The following is a 15,127-nucleotide window of genomic DNA, read 5'->3' on the forward strand; positions in this document are numbered from 1 at the left end:
AGCTGATCATGCACCCTCTGATTGGTTAAGGACATCTAGCTGGTCCTGCACTGGCTAGCCCTATAAATAGAACATATTGCCAATCGTCTTTAACCTTCCAGTGCAAGATCAGAGGAGGATATATGGCAGTGTGTTCATGGAGTTCATGGGTAAAAGCCATTTCCATGTCCATACCCCTGTTTGGCAATAAAGTTCCTGTGTGTGTTGACTCTGTGAGGTTGCCTTATTACTCTGACCAGGAAAGTTTTTCAGTGAGTCACAGACTAGTTAAATAGGAGTGTATTCCCTCACAGTGTGTTATCTACAAGCTTCTACAAAGTCGTATTGATGAATTCGTAACAAGTGTGAGGTGAAGTGGGACACTAATGTATTTCTAATGAGAAAATAGTGTCCCAGTTAGTTTACTAAAGTGTCTCACTGAAAGAGACCCTTTAGCAAAAGTATGGGTCTGATGTTGTTTTAGGGGTTGTAGCATCCACTGAATAATACATTATCAAGTTGTTTCATCATTAATTAATGGAAATACACATCACTTAAATAACTGATTCTGATTGTCTACATAGCAATCTACCAAAAAGTGTCCTACTCATGCATACTTCACACTACAACTCCTCACTTGGGGGTGGGAGAGCAGGGTGGGTGTGAGAGGGGAACAATCTCTCACTGTGATTTCTTCCCCATAAGCTATATTTGCGTTGGTGGACTGTTTGTTTTTTAATAGTCAGCGGTAGGTCAACATTTGTTCACTGTGTACATTGAGTGCTCTGTTTAGGTTATATGTAATTCAAATTTGTGCAGACATGCTTTATGAAGTGTTATATAAAAACGCCTTTAGAGGTGTGCCATGTGTGCTTACACTGCATAATAGAGTAATGCTTCTTCTTCCGCTGTCAGCTTTTGTCCTAGCCGAGGTCATCTTTTCTTAGTGACTGTCCCAGTGAATGAAGAGAGGGTGATTGCAGTGACGTGAACCGCACAGCTGATCGGACGATAACGAGGCAGACAGGCATTCCGCTATGTGCGCCCGGGATGTTTTTGTGATGTTACCAAGCCAAAGATCCACAAAGAAAGAGGTAAATGTAATCAAAAAGCATAGGCAATAGCGTTATGCTGCCGCGTGATGTTAAATGTGCGTATGGTGAGGATGTTTCACTTAGTGTTTAATCTGGTCTGTCATTGCAGTGGTAGCTGACGATTCTGTGTTTCGTCGTTTATCAGGTCTAATATTTTATTCCGACTTTGTTTTAGGTTTACATGTACATCATTTAGCAGACGCTCTTATCCAGAGCATTTGGGGTTAAGTGCCTTGCTCCGTGGAACATCGACAGATGTTTTACCTACTCGGCTCGGGGATTTGAACAAGCGACCTTCCTGGTATTGGTCCAACGCTCTTAACCGTTGGGACGGCTTCCTGCCGCCCTATGTATACGGGTAGAACAGGGTAGGTTATAATAACTTCAGTTGATAGACACGTCATGATTTTCTACACTGCGATCGCACTGGATGATAGCAAAGCATGATGACGCTAGATCCGTGCACTAAATACGCTGTGTAGGACTCTGCGGGGCTGACAACAATTTATTTGCATCGTAATGACCCACGGTCAATGAAGTGAACAATTACCCCCTTCTGATTCATGTCTCATGTGTATCCTAGATGTTGAGTGGGTTAAATTAATCGTCGTAGTTCTGCTACTATTAATCATGAGACCCCTCGCATGAATTCATCTTTGATAGCTACTTGCGACAGCAGCTGCTAGAGCGGAGGCTTGCTTACATTCCTGACTGGCGACTTCATTCTGGCTAACAACAGTAGGAGATATGTAGCCAGCTAAATATAGCCGCAGGAAGTAATGGTGCCCCCTGAAAAATCGGAATAAAAAAATATATATTAATAAAAAAAATGGGCACTGGGAACTTTAATAGTCCTGTATTAGCTGACAGATATGGACAGATATCAATTTGCAGGGCCAGCTCAGGCAAAAAGATTTACAGCATCTCCACCGCTGGCTATGCAGTTGAATGTAGCGAATGTAATACTCTTTGGAAACTTTTCTCTGTCATAACTTTTGGATTTGAAATTGTAACCAATTACAGACACACCTGTAGAGGAAGTAGAAGAGTCAGCAGTTTTCAAAGGTATGGGTCTTAAACCTTTTCTTGCCCAGGAATCCTCCTCCCAGGCAAACTGGTGACCCAGGGACCACCCCAATAATATCTTCAGGGCCGGCTCCAGGCATAAGCGACATAAACGGTCGCGTAGGGCCCCCGGCCGCTATGGGGCCCCCTGACCCACATTTATATATATAATATTTTTTTTAGGAACTCAGTCGGGTCTCAACTTACTGTTGAGAGTAAAATGCTTTTCATGGTCAATCCGACGTCTGAAGTGGCCGTACAGCGGCGGGTAGGGTAGCCTTAGGGTGGCAGGGTAGCCTTGGGGCGGCAGGTAGCCTTGGGACGGCAGGCAGCCTTGGGAGGGCAGGGCACGTAGCCTAGTGGTTAGAGCGTTGGACTAGTAACCGAAAGGTTGCAAGATCAAGTCCCTGAGCTGACAAGGTACAAATCTGTCGTTCTGAACAAGGCAGTTAACCCACTGTTCCTAGACTGTCATTGAAAATAAGAACTTGTTCTTAACTGACTTGCCTAGTTAAATAAAGATAAAATGAATACTGTGATGTAGACTTCAGGGCTTTCATACTTCTTGCAATTAGCAGAGCTATTGTGAAGGGAGTTGTCAAGGAAGTTCCTGTTATTACAGGATGTACCGCCCCCACCTACCATCAACCAATCATGTTAATACGGAGCCCTCCGCATTGTTACAAAATTTGAGAGGCGCACGGCGATGCGGTACAGAGCTTGATCTGGCCTCTGCATGGCTCCGCAATTGCATCACACCCTCCATACGAAGCCTCCGACCACATGTTTGGATCAAGCCTAAATTGGCTTTTAGAATAGTAGAATACACAAGGTGCAAGTTTGAAATGTGGTTGTGCATCAGCAGTTTTTCTCTTCTTTTGTAAGTCCCTGACAGTCAGTTAATTGGCCATGTCAGCTAACAATTTGTAGTTTGGTAAGTTAGTCTAGCCATTTATCTAAACTTGTACAGTAGTAATCATGGTCGAATACCGAGCTGGCACACAGGGCATGTGCCCAGGTGCCCTGACCTCCACGGGGCCCCCATTGATTTTGTTTGTCTCTCTCACTCAGATATTAAGATAGCACAAGTCATGGCAAAATGTGTAGAATTGCATGAAATGTGTTATAAAATTGCAGAATATTTTCTCCGCCCCATGGCAAAATGTGTAGAACTACAGGAAATGTACTTTAAAACATAAATGTTTCTCTCCGCTTGGTGGTGGGGCCCCCCAATCAAATCTAGCTTAGTGCCCCCAAAAGGTTAGAGCCGGCCCTGCATGTCTTATCATCAAGTGAATGATAATGGCAAAGTGAAGTAATCAGCATTTAAAAATTAATAATTCATATATTTGGTAATCTTCTGACTGGCTAACTGTTCCAGCTGTTGGTGGAGAGTCATGAAGGCCTTGTGTAGTTCTCGCTCCCCTCCCTTGAAATTTGTTCCTCGATCGGACACCCTCTCTGGGCCCGGGTGCCTCAGCTGCTCATCATATTTCTTGATCAACAACCTGGTGAGCGGATGACCTGGGTCCAGAACCACTGGGTGAAGAACGTCAAGGCCCAACAGGTCACACCTCTGAAGACGACCTCAAACACGAATCAGTCTGGTGTCGTTGTCACGCTCCGGTGTCAGCGTCACCAGACAGCTGCTCAGAGGGATTGGCTTGCCTGCTTCTAGTAGGGAGAAGTCTCTGCAAAGATCTCAGACTGAGCATGTCTGAGTACTTTGAGTTGCTGCTTGCTTGAAATTGTAGACTGAAGGGCTGTCGGCACTACTGGCTGCCCCGTGTAGCAACTCTGGCTTCCACCAGCTCATGGAAAGTGTTGAACTGGGCAACATCAGGGAGAGACGACTTGGTGTCCGCTGACAGGAGCCCACAGATGGTAGGCTTTCACAGCTCCTCTGCTTCGTCAGGGGGTACTTGGTCTGGTCTTCTCAGCCAGGATGACTGGGCCTGCCACAGGAATGGAGGACCTGGACTCCAAAGGTTGTGTTCTGAAAGCTGAGACAGCGTCTTGCCGCGTGTGATATCGTCAGCTGAATTTCTCTCCGTGTCCATGTAATGCCTGGCCTGGGGGTCCGTGAGCTCCTGTTGTTCTGTGACTCTTGTGCCTTCAAATACTTTCTACCTACAGGAGTCTGACTGTAGCCAGGTTAAGACTGTTGTAGAATCCGACCAGCACATGACCTCATGGATTTCCAAGGTGAGTTCTTTTCTGATGACCACGGCCAGCTGGGCACCGGTGAGTGCAGCACAGAGCTTGAGTCTTGGCATTGACTGTTCTCGTTTTGGGGCCACTCTTGATCTTGCTGCAAGGAATGCCACTTGGAGCCGTCCATTGGTGTCTTCAGTACGGAGGTACGCGACGGCACCGTACACATGTTCTGAGGCATCACTGAAGACGTGAATACTTGACGTAACACCTTAGCAGTGTGACCTGAGACATCTGTGGAAGTTTGAAGACCCTTTGAAGACCCTTGAAGGGGTGGCAGGTAGCCTAGTGGTTAGAGCATTGGGCCAGTAACCAGGAGGTTGCTGGATCGAATCCCCGGGCTGACAAGGTAAAAATCTGTTGTTCTGCTCCTGAACAAGGCAGTTAACCTTACTAGGGTATGTGGGACGGTAGCGTCCCACCTTGTCAACAGCCAGTGAAACTGCAGGGCGCCAAATTCAAAACAACAGAAATCCCATAATTTAAATTCCTCAAACATACAAKTWTTTTACACCATTTTAAAGATACACTTGTTGTAAATCCAGCCAAAGTGTCCGATTTCAAAAAGGTTTTACGACGAAAGCACACCAAACGATTATGTTAGAGCCAAGTCACAGAAAAATACATTTTTTCCAGCCAAAGAGAGGAGTAACAAAAAGCAGAAATAGAGATAAAATTAATCACTAACCTTTGATGATCTTCATCAGATGACACTCATAGGACTTCATGTTACAGAATACATGTATGTTTTGTTCGGTAAAGTTCCTATTTATATCCAAAAATCTGAGTTTAGGCGTGACGCTACCCTCTCACTTGGCAAAAAGACAGAAAATGCAGAGCACCAAATTCAAATTAATTACTATAAAAGTTACTATAAAAATCTAACTTTCATTAAATCACACATGAAAGATACCAAATTAAAGCTACACTGGTTGTGAATCCAGCCAACATGTCAGAATTCAAATAGGCTTTTCAGCGAAAGCAAACGATGCTATTATCTGAGGATAGCACCATTGTAAACAAAGAGAGAGAAGAATATTTCAACCCTGCAGGCGCGACACAAAACGCAGAAATAAAAATGTAATTCATGCCTTACCTTTGACGAGCTTCTGTTGTTGGCACACCAATATGTCCCATAAACAATTGGGTTAATTTCGTTTAATTCCTTCGATATATATCCAAAATGTCAATTTATTTGGCGCGTTTGATCCAGAAAAACACCGGTTCCAAATTGTGAAACGTGACTACAAAATATCTCAAAGGTTACCTGTAAACTTTGCCAAAAAATGTCAAACTACTTTTGTAATACAACTTTAGGTATTTTTTTACGTAAATAATCGATCAAATTGAAGACGGGATGATCTGTGTTCAATACAGGACTAAAACCAACTGTAGCTAGCTTTCTGGTCATGCGCTTCTAACAAACAGGACACTTCGAGTGACCCTCCTTCAAGATGGCCGTACTTCTTCATTACACAAAGGAATAACCTCAACCAATTTCTAAAGACTGTTGACATCCAGTGGAAGTGGTAGGAACTGCAAGAAGGTCCCTTAGAAATCTGGTTTCCCAATGAAAACTTTGGGCATGCTTTTCATCCAAAATTCTGAATGCTGCCCCCTACCCAAGAGAAGTTAACCAACCCACTGTTCCCCGGTAGGCTGTCATTGTAAATAAGAATTTGTTCTTAACTGATTTGCGTAGTGAAATAAAGGGTCCATCTGAGCTGAGTCTTGATGGTGGCAGCTTTGGCAGGGTGACCCAAATGCACTGGTTCTGTTGGGGTGATTAGATGGGGATAGTCTGATCTGATGTGCATTAACGACTGCACCTGATCCAGCGGTTGAAGAGGTCTTTGAGGTGCCAATATCTTTTCTGAACAGCTTTGTCCGGGTAGGTATGCGGTGCAACGCCCAACTCTTCAGCTGTGAAGGCTCTGTGGATGTCAAAGGACCTGTTTGGTTGACTAACAGGGGCCACTCACACAGAAGCTCCATGGACGACTAGGATATCTTGACGCACCGTACAAAGTGCCAAGTCCTCAGGATTGCCTAGGAGGCCTAGCTGCTCTACAGGCAGCACATTGTTGAGGGCCAACTTCAGCCTCGCAAACTCTTGTGGGTCTTCATTGATGAAGTTGGGGATGGTAGGAGTTGGTCCACGGTAGACGCACTCCCGGCTGGGTGGAGAAGGTGTGCGGTAGCGGACAGGTGAGTGCCAATAACGATCAGGTGAGTAGGCCGGGCGGCGACGGTCAGGCGAGTAGTCGCAGTGGCGGTGGTCAGGTGAGGGGTGATGACAATGGTCAAGTCAGTAGTCGCGGTGGTGACAGTCAGGTGAGTAGTTGCGGGGGCAACAGTCAGACGTGGGCTGACAATGGCAATCAGTTGAGGATTTACAACGACAATCAGGCGTAGGTAAGTAGTCGCAGCAGCGTCGGTCAGGTGAGTAGTCGCGGCGGTGACAGTCAGGTGTGGGCTGATGACGGCAATCAGGTGTAGGCTGACCGTAACGGTCAGGTGAGTAGTCGCGACGGCGCAATCAGTTGTGGGCTGACGACTACGATCAGCTGTAGGCTGACCGCAGCGGTTAGGTTAGGGCTGACGTGAAGTCAGCCCTCTGGGTGACGCTTTAGGGCTCCGAGTTCTGAAATGAGAAGTCGACCGGTTTCGCTAGTGCGATGACTCACGATGTCGAGGGGTTGACTGAGTAGATGATGATGATGAGGATGACTGGTCTGAGAAGGAGAGCCCTCTGATCCTAAGGTTTTCAATGAGCTGCTCTATCTTATCACACTGCCTTTGTGACTGCAGTTTATCATCTTTGGTTGACATCAGCTGTGCCCACTCAGGCTGACTAGTCGAGATGCGCCTGCTATGGGGGGCCGGTGAGTTGGCCATTATTAATGAAGGTGAGGCTCCATCCTCATTGTTGCGAGTGCCTGGGTAGTTAGTGACTTGAACTGTTTGGGACCAATTGAAGCGGATTAATTTAGCTCATCCGATAGCTCCAGTATCTCCCGTGTCAACTTCTCCATTCCCTCTCCTATCAGCTTCAGGAACATTACGACTGTTCTGGAAGAAGAACGGGTTTCTCTCTCATCTTGTACAGGAGGGTAGCTGCTGCTGGTCTTGCTGTGAGAGTAATTAATTCCACTCACAGTGCGTCTGCTCGTGGTCCCTCGTTGGAGTGGTGTGTTGTTGTATGTGGTGTTTGCCTTGCGCCTTCTTGGATGGGCACTCCTAATGTAACTCTATAGCAGCACCCAATGGGCTTGAATTTTCAAGAAAACAAAAAAGAGACCATGTTTGTATGTGGCTTTATTAACTCAATGTTTTTTATTTTATTTTACATTCTTTGCAAACTGATATGTGACACCTATTAATTCCAAAATAACATACAAAACAGGCAACTCCACCTGCCCTGAATGACGGGTCGCCACTACACCGAGTGTACAAAACATTAAGAACACCTTCCACACCTCTCTGATTCGGAGGCGTTGGGTTAAATGCGGAAGACACATTTTAGTTGAATGCATTCAGTTGTGCAACTAACTAGGTATCCCCTTTCCCTAATATTGAGTTAAACAGCTTCAGAACAGCCTCAGAACAGCCTCAATACGTTGGGGCATGGACTCTACAATGTGTCGAAAGCATTCGACAGGGATGCTGGCCATGTTGACACCAATGCTTCTCACAGTTTTGTCAAGTTGGCTGGATGTCCTTTGGATGGTGAACCATTCTTGACACACGGGAAACTGAGCGTGAAAAACCCAGCAGCGGTGCAGTTCTTGACACAAACTAACACAACTACTAACATACTCCATTCAAAGGCACTTAAGTATTTTGTCTTGCCCATTTATTTCCAGTCAATGTAATGAGCCTATCATTTTTAGTATTGGAAATCGAACTTTGCCCACTATAACTTTTCTCCGCCCATGCATTGAATTGATGTCACACAATACATTGTAGGTGCACTTGATCTCCCGCGTCCTGCAGAGAATTGCACTCGGCTTGCATTTTGACTCATAAAGTTCCTCATAAAGGAATTATGTTTTTAAAAATGTTGGAATGTTCCTGAGTGGCCTAGTAACCGTTTTGTCCTAAATTGACTTGGAAATGGCTGTGTAGCAATGATCAACAACCAACTTGACAGAGGTTGAATAATTTGTTAAAGGATAATGTGCAAATATTGTACAATCGAGTTGTGCAAAGCCCTTAGAGACTTACCCAGAAAGACTCACAGCTGTAATCGCTGCCAAATGTGATTCTAACCTGTATTGACTCAGGGGGTTGAATACTTATGTAATCAAGATATATTAGTGTTTTATTTTTCATATTTTTTTTTTTTTTTTACAAATGTTAGAATTTTTTGTGTAGATCATTTATATTTTTAAAATTTTTTCATCCATTTTCATCCCACTTTCTAACACAACAAAATGTGGGAAAAGTGAAGGGGTGTGAATACTTTCTTCCTCCGAGAAGATTGAATGACAAATTAAGTTTTTATCAAAAACTACTGTTTTCAGCACCCAAAGAATAGCCCGCAATTACACAGAACAATGCTGTGTTTTGATGTTTTGATAAAAATAAAAATAAATGTTTTGATAAAAACTTAATTTTATGTGACGTTGGAGCTCCAGTCCGCCCACACAGTCACTGCTCAACTCCATCGTGAATCATGGAGTGGAGTTTAGTTGGCTAATTATTGCTTAACCAAGTCAAGATGTGTTTGCCTTACAGAAACGAGGATGAAACCAACATGATTAGCACCGATGGCCTCTCTAAATGCGAGGCGACCTGGCGCGAGACTGGGAAAAGGCCACAGGCGGAGATGTTGCACCTTCTGTCCGCTGTCGTTGTCTGGCTTGTGACGGGGACAACCATCTCCAGTCTTAACAAATGGATTTTTGCAGTGTACAACTTCAGGTACCCCTTACTGCTGTCGGCCCTGCACATGTTGACAGCGATAGTGGTGGACTATGGGCTTATTAAACTGCGAATTCTCCAGCAAAACGGTGGGGTTGACAACCAGAAGGACCTTACCACCAGCGCCAAATGCAAGGTGTTTCTATTGAGCTTGACATTTTGTGCCAGCATCGCATTTGGCAACATGGGTCTAAACTATGTCCAGCTGTCATTTGCCCAAATGATCTACACCACCACGCCAATCTTCACCCTGGCCATCTCCACTCTGATCCTGGGCAAGCAACACCACATCCTCAAATACACAGCCATGATGCCCATCTGTCTGGGAGCCTCGTTCAGCATCATGGGCGAGGTCCAGTATGACCAGACAGGCTGCTTCTTTGTATTCGCTGCAACAATGTTGAGAGGTGTCAAAACCATCCAGCAAGGTGAGTCACAGCTGCTACCTTCAAATTGTCTTTATGATAGTTGTTATGTTGCATCTCTGATGATGGTCACTTTATAAATGTTGTATAATAACTTCTGTATAATAGACTTCTGTTGTAGCCCTAGGGGTCGTTCCTAAGGATTTCAGTCACTTTCTGACTTTTGATTTGAACATAACCTTTCTTACATGTTTGCCGATGGTGGAAGTGGTCAGAAAGTTACATTTTTGGCCTGAATGCCAAAACATTTAGGAGATGGAGGTGTTCAAAGATTACCCATTTTGCATACCCTACCCTACCATGAGACGTCCATGTCTTCATCACTGAAAAAGATTCAGTTTGATATAATTTGAAAGTTTACAAACAGGGTTGTCAAACTATTTTATGATTTCTAGAAATATTAAAAAATAAATATATAATTTTAAGTTTTAACGTCAATTATCTAAAAACGTGTAAACTCAGATGTTTCTCATTTTCACAAATGTTGTAGCTTAGATCCTATTTTTCATCATCTGAAGTATTTGTGTAGTGCCCATCATCGATTGAGAGACAGCATACTCTTGAGTATAATTTCAATCATAGAAATATAATTCATAGAATGGACCTATCCCTTCAGACCCCTGCAATCAGAAGACACGAAGAGAAAGGTTTTACTCCACCCAAAATCTGTCCAAAAAAATAAGCCCACGAAGTGAGGAAGTTTTGTATGGTCAGTGAAAGAGTGTTGTATTTGGTCAAAGGAAAATGTAATTGCTAATTTGCTATGTGAGGCTTATTTGAGCAAATATAAGTTTTGTAATGGTTTGGTTGTTAGTTACAAATGCACTGATATAGGTGGATGCACGTGGCATTTTGAAAGAAACATTGTTGGAATTGTGCCTGTTGTCATAGAGAGAGAGATAGAGGACTCATCATGGATATAATCTGTTTTAGCATGGACATTGCCGTTGAGGACTTCCCCCATTTTAAAGTAGTCCACTGGGTGGGGATTCCTATGAGTTGGGAGCAATCAGCAAATGGAGAAGAAAATTTACTTGTTTAAAATGGAGATAGCTAGCTTCAATGGCACCGCCCATGCTATAATGGCACACATAGAAAGATGAGTAATCTCTTTGGCCTGGTATTCACACACATATCTGCCCTCTCATTGGCTAGAATGGTCCCACCTGATCTCGCCTCCTCTCGCCTGCTTTCTATGTTTGAGGACATGTATTTCCATTGCTAGAGCAGTCACTCGAATTTCTTGTTAATACTGCATAATAGACAATCTTTGCTACAATTTAGCTGCTACACAATTGACATTTAAATTGAATTGAAACTTAAAATTACTACCAGTAAGATGGCTGATGGTCCACCCACCGTTGAATGTCAACTTGAATGGGAATCTATAATAGTCTATCCTATTATCTATATTTCTAGGATTTCAATAGGTTTCCAATGGAAGATTGATAGTTTAATTTATAACAATGGATATTCTCACTCAAGTCAACGTTCTTTGATGTGTAGACCTCCAACCATCTTTGTGGTATCATTTGAAAGTTGAAATTTCAATTATGTTCTAGTCTCATAGTCTTTTAATTATAGGTCTATGGTTTATTATGTGTAGGTCTATGTGAGTCGCATGGTAAATATAAGAGTCATGGATTTACGTAGGCCTACAATACTATTTTGAATATGTTCGGTGGTTTGTTGTGTGCAGTACATTTTAGTGGGGAATAGGGTAGGCTATGCTTTTATGATAATTTAATGATGGTTGTAGACCTCCAACCATCTTTGTGGTACTATACCATTTGAAAGTTTACATTTCAACTTTTTTCACATTTTAGTACATTATCAGCCAAAACATGACACTCACCCTGTATTCAAGAGTATGCTGTGTCTCATCTGATGGCAGGCATAACACAAACACCTCAGATGATGTAAAATATGGTCTAAGCTAAAACGTACAGTGGGGCAAAACAGTATTTAGTCAGCCACCAATTGTGCAAGTTCTCCCACTTAAAAAGATGAGAGAGGCCTGTAATTTTCATCATAGGTACACTTCAACTATGACAGACAAAATTAGAAAAAAAATCCAGAAAATCACATTGTAGGATTCTTAATGAATTTATTTGCAAATTATGGTGGAAAATAATGCATCTGGATGAGCATTTTCTCATTTGTTTATGTCTTAGTTCCAGCATCGGTTTGTGGTGGTAAATAGACAGCTATGAAATATATAGATTAAAACTCTCGAGACTTCCTTAATTTCGTTCCTGTATTTGAACAGTATGAATTTGTTCATATATTTTCTCTACTTGTTTTGTTAGTGTACTGTATAGTGCTGTACTGATAATGAACCTGCTAGTCTCATGATGTGAAATCCATTCTAATTAAACAAACCTATGACATTTCCATGTTCTGACCATGGCAGATTTGACCTTATGTTAAAATAATGACTCTTGGTCTGGATTTTCTACTCTCAGAACCACCACCCTGAAATACCAATGTAGTTGGATGGTGTCGTGTCGTGTTTCAGCAGCTATTTTCAAACTACCCTCGTAAAGGTCTCACTTGTTTACTTTATATGACACATATCAGTGGTGCACGTGTCTTGTTATTTTGCTACAGGCGGCTCACTCCCTTGGTATCCATGCAATTATCTGACGTGTTGTTTCACAAATATAACACATCTCAGTGATATGAATGTGGAACTACAGTGTTGTTTTGTATGATTAGGTTTTATTTCTCTCTATCCTCTCTTATCTTTGTATTTAATCCCGCCACCCAAAACCAAATCTATCCAAATCCTGTCATGAGACTACTTTGTATTTAAGCCTACTTTTGTGTGTATTCTGCTTCTCTCTATGTAGATTATATTTAAATGCTTTTCTTTGTGTGTGTCTCTCAGGTATCTTGCTCCAGGAGGAGAAAATCAACTCTGTGTTCCTGCTGTACCTGATGTCTATCCCCAGTTTCTGCATCCTGGCCGTAGCTGCTCTGGCCCTGGAGAACTGGGCCGTGCTGGAGTCTCCAATGCACTACGACCACAACCTGTGGCTCTTCATTCTGCTCAGCTGCCTGGGCTCTGTCATGTACAACCTGGCCAGCTGCTGCATCATCACCCTCACCTCCGCCGTCACCCTGCACATATTGGGGAACCTGAGCGTGGTGGGCAACCTGCTGCTCTCCCAGCTGCTGTTCGGCAACGAGATGTCAGCGCTCAGCTGTGCCGGTGTGGCTCTTACTCTCTCTGGCATGCTCATCTACCAGAACTCTGAGTTCATCTCCAACTACCTGGATGCACGGCGAGCTAATGCCAGGGAGCTCAGCCGAGTGAGGGAGGAGGATATTGCTGGCCCATTCCAACCGCCCCCCCAAGAACAGAGGGAGAGGGTAGACGCTTGGCGGCAAGCAGAGGGGACAAGGATGTGGACTGGAGAGGAGAGAGGAGTAGAGAGAGAGAGAGAGACGGAGATGGAGAGAGGAGGAGGGGGAGAAAAAGAGAAGAGAGAGAGAGAGAGAGAGAGAGACGAGAGAGAGGAGAAGAGAGAGAAGAGAGAGAGAGAGAAGAGAGAGAGGAGAGAGAGAGAGAGAGAGAGAGAAGAGAGAGAGAGAGAGAGAGAGAGAGAAGGAGACGAGAGACAGAAGAGAAGGAGGAGAGGAGAGAGAGGGAGAGAGAGAGAGAGAGAGAGAGAGAGAGAGAGAGAGAGAGAAGCAGAGAGAGAGAGAGAGAGAGAGAGGAGAGAGGAGAGAGGAGGAGAGAGAGAGAGGAGAGCAGAGAGAGAGAGAGAGAGAGAGAGAGAGAGAGAGAGAGAGAGAGAGAGAGAGAGAGAGAGAGAGAATAGGCTTTCCTGCCCTTAGGGTTAGTTAGGTGGTTCATGATGTCATAGTTGATGATGACGACATGAGTGACAGAACTTGTTTGGTTGGGTTGTTTTTACCTCTTCACTGTGCCAATGTATTTATTTTAGCCATGGTCTCATGGAACAGAAGTCAGTCTAGGCCAGCTGACTAAAAAAACAGATGCCTTTAGGAAAGTGACAGTTTAGTTTGTACTGTTCTAATACCCATACATGCACACATACTGGTATGCATGCATGAGCACACAAACTATGTGATATATCTTATGAGATATCACGCACTGTTACTCACACTACTCCACTGTGAAAATGTTCTCTCTGAGTGAGTGCTCAGTGGGATGGTTGGGTGGGAAGGACAAGGAACACTCCTCATATGGATGGGCACAACAACAAAAAACGTTTTTAAAACGTATGGTACTGTTACCTAACCTTCCCCTGGTCTCTTATCAGTAGGAAAGAGGTTTTCTGGCAGCTTTTTATTTGGGGATCTTAAAATGGGGGTTCCGCATTTGTTATAGTGCTATAGCTTTTGTCTAGATGAAGTTTACAATGGTGGAAACATTCAAGCTAACAGGTTCAGCATATAATTTCTCCTGGCTGTTTGTAGGCATGGCGGCCAGTAAGCCACAATGTTAATCTACTGCATAGTGAGGCATAGATCTGAGGGCAGCCACCTTGTCCCAGTCAACGACCCCTTATTGTATTTCCCTTCATTTCCTCTTAATAATAGGAACCTATTATAATCAGTTTAATAACCTCCTACCTTTACAGCAGTTCTCACTGCAGCAAATGTCTATTATAAGGCCTATCCACTCTCTAAGGAGTCTCACTCATCTTTAGCACACTCCATAAAAAGTATTTCATCATCCTCTCCTTACCGCCACTCGAACAGAAATGTCTTCTCCACTCAGAGTGTGCCACTGTTTTCAACCTTTACATTTAGTCTTTATAACTGACCTCTGCTGGACAGTGTTATTGTAACTTCATTTGCACTTTTGAATATTTATGATGCAATGGTATTTTCTTCTTTTTTTTTTCTTCTGTAAGCAACACTATTTTTTGTCCTGTTTATGATTCTTACACAGGACAAAGAGGAAGTTGTTATTGGATTTCTGTTTTGCCACCTACTAAATTGAATACAAAAGCTGTAGTATGTCTCTTACCAGAATTGACCTTGATCAGAAACTAAAACGATTTAATTGAAGTTGGAAAGCTCTTACATGATGTGTCCAGAGCACTGACATCTGTCAGAAGTCACTCAGTAACTGGAGGTCTAGTCAACTGGTCTGTCACTTGGCCAGCTAATGTACACTACCGTTCAAAAGTTTGCGGTCACTTAGAAATGTACTTGTTTTTGATAGAAAAACTCTAAATAGTACCCGCAAAACACCAGTCTCAACGTCAACAGTGGAGAGGCGACTCCGGGATGCTGGACTTCTAGGCAGAGTTCCTCTGTCCAGTGTCTGTGTTCTTTAATTTTATTGGCCAGTCTGAGATATGGCTTTTTCTTTGCAACTCTGCCTAGAAGGCCAGCATCCCGGAGTCGCCTCTCACTGTTGCGTTGAGACTGGTGTTTTGCGGG

The 15,127-nt window shown here is 43.5% G+C and overlaps 1 protein-coding gene across 1 annotated transcript; it reads left to right on the forward strand.

The window, feature by feature from the left end:
• The first annotated feature begins 895 nt into the window (after nucleotides 1-895).
• LOC111960826 (solute carrier family 35 member E4-like) lies at nucleotides 896-14,168 on the forward strand. Its single transcript, XM_070443260.1, has 4 exons — nucleotides 896-1,073; nucleotides 9,093-9,706; nucleotides 12,594-13,092; nucleotides 14,153-14,168. The coding sequence occupies exons 2-4, from the start codon at nucleotides 9,112-9,114 to the stop codon at nucleotides 14,166-14,168; spliced, it is 1,110 nt and encodes a 369-aa protein (XP_070299361.1). The 5' UTR covers nucleotides 896-1,073; nucleotides 9,093-9,111.
• The last annotated feature ends 959 nt before the right edge of the window (nucleotides 14,169-15,127 follow it).

This window comes from Salvelinus sp. IW2-2015, linkage group LG4q.1:29, assembly GCF_002910315.2.
Source record: "Salvelinus sp. IW2-2015 linkage group LG4q.1:29, ASM291031v2, whole genome shotgun sequence".
Classification (NCBI taxonomy): Eukaryota; Metazoa; Chordata; class Actinopteri; order Salmoniformes; family Salmonidae; genus Salvelinus; species Salvelinus sp. IW2-2015.

Excerpts from the sequence above, each read along its gene's own strand:
- LOC111960826 (XM_070443260.1), top strand. The coding sequence starts at position 9,112 with ATGATTAGCACCGATGGCCTCTCTAAATGCGAGGCGACCTGGCGCGAG. Across the intron at positions 9,707-12,593 it reads TGTCAAAACCATCCAGCAAG|GTATCTTGCTCCAGGAGGAG; the intron begins GTGAGTCACAGC and ends TGTGTCTCTCAG.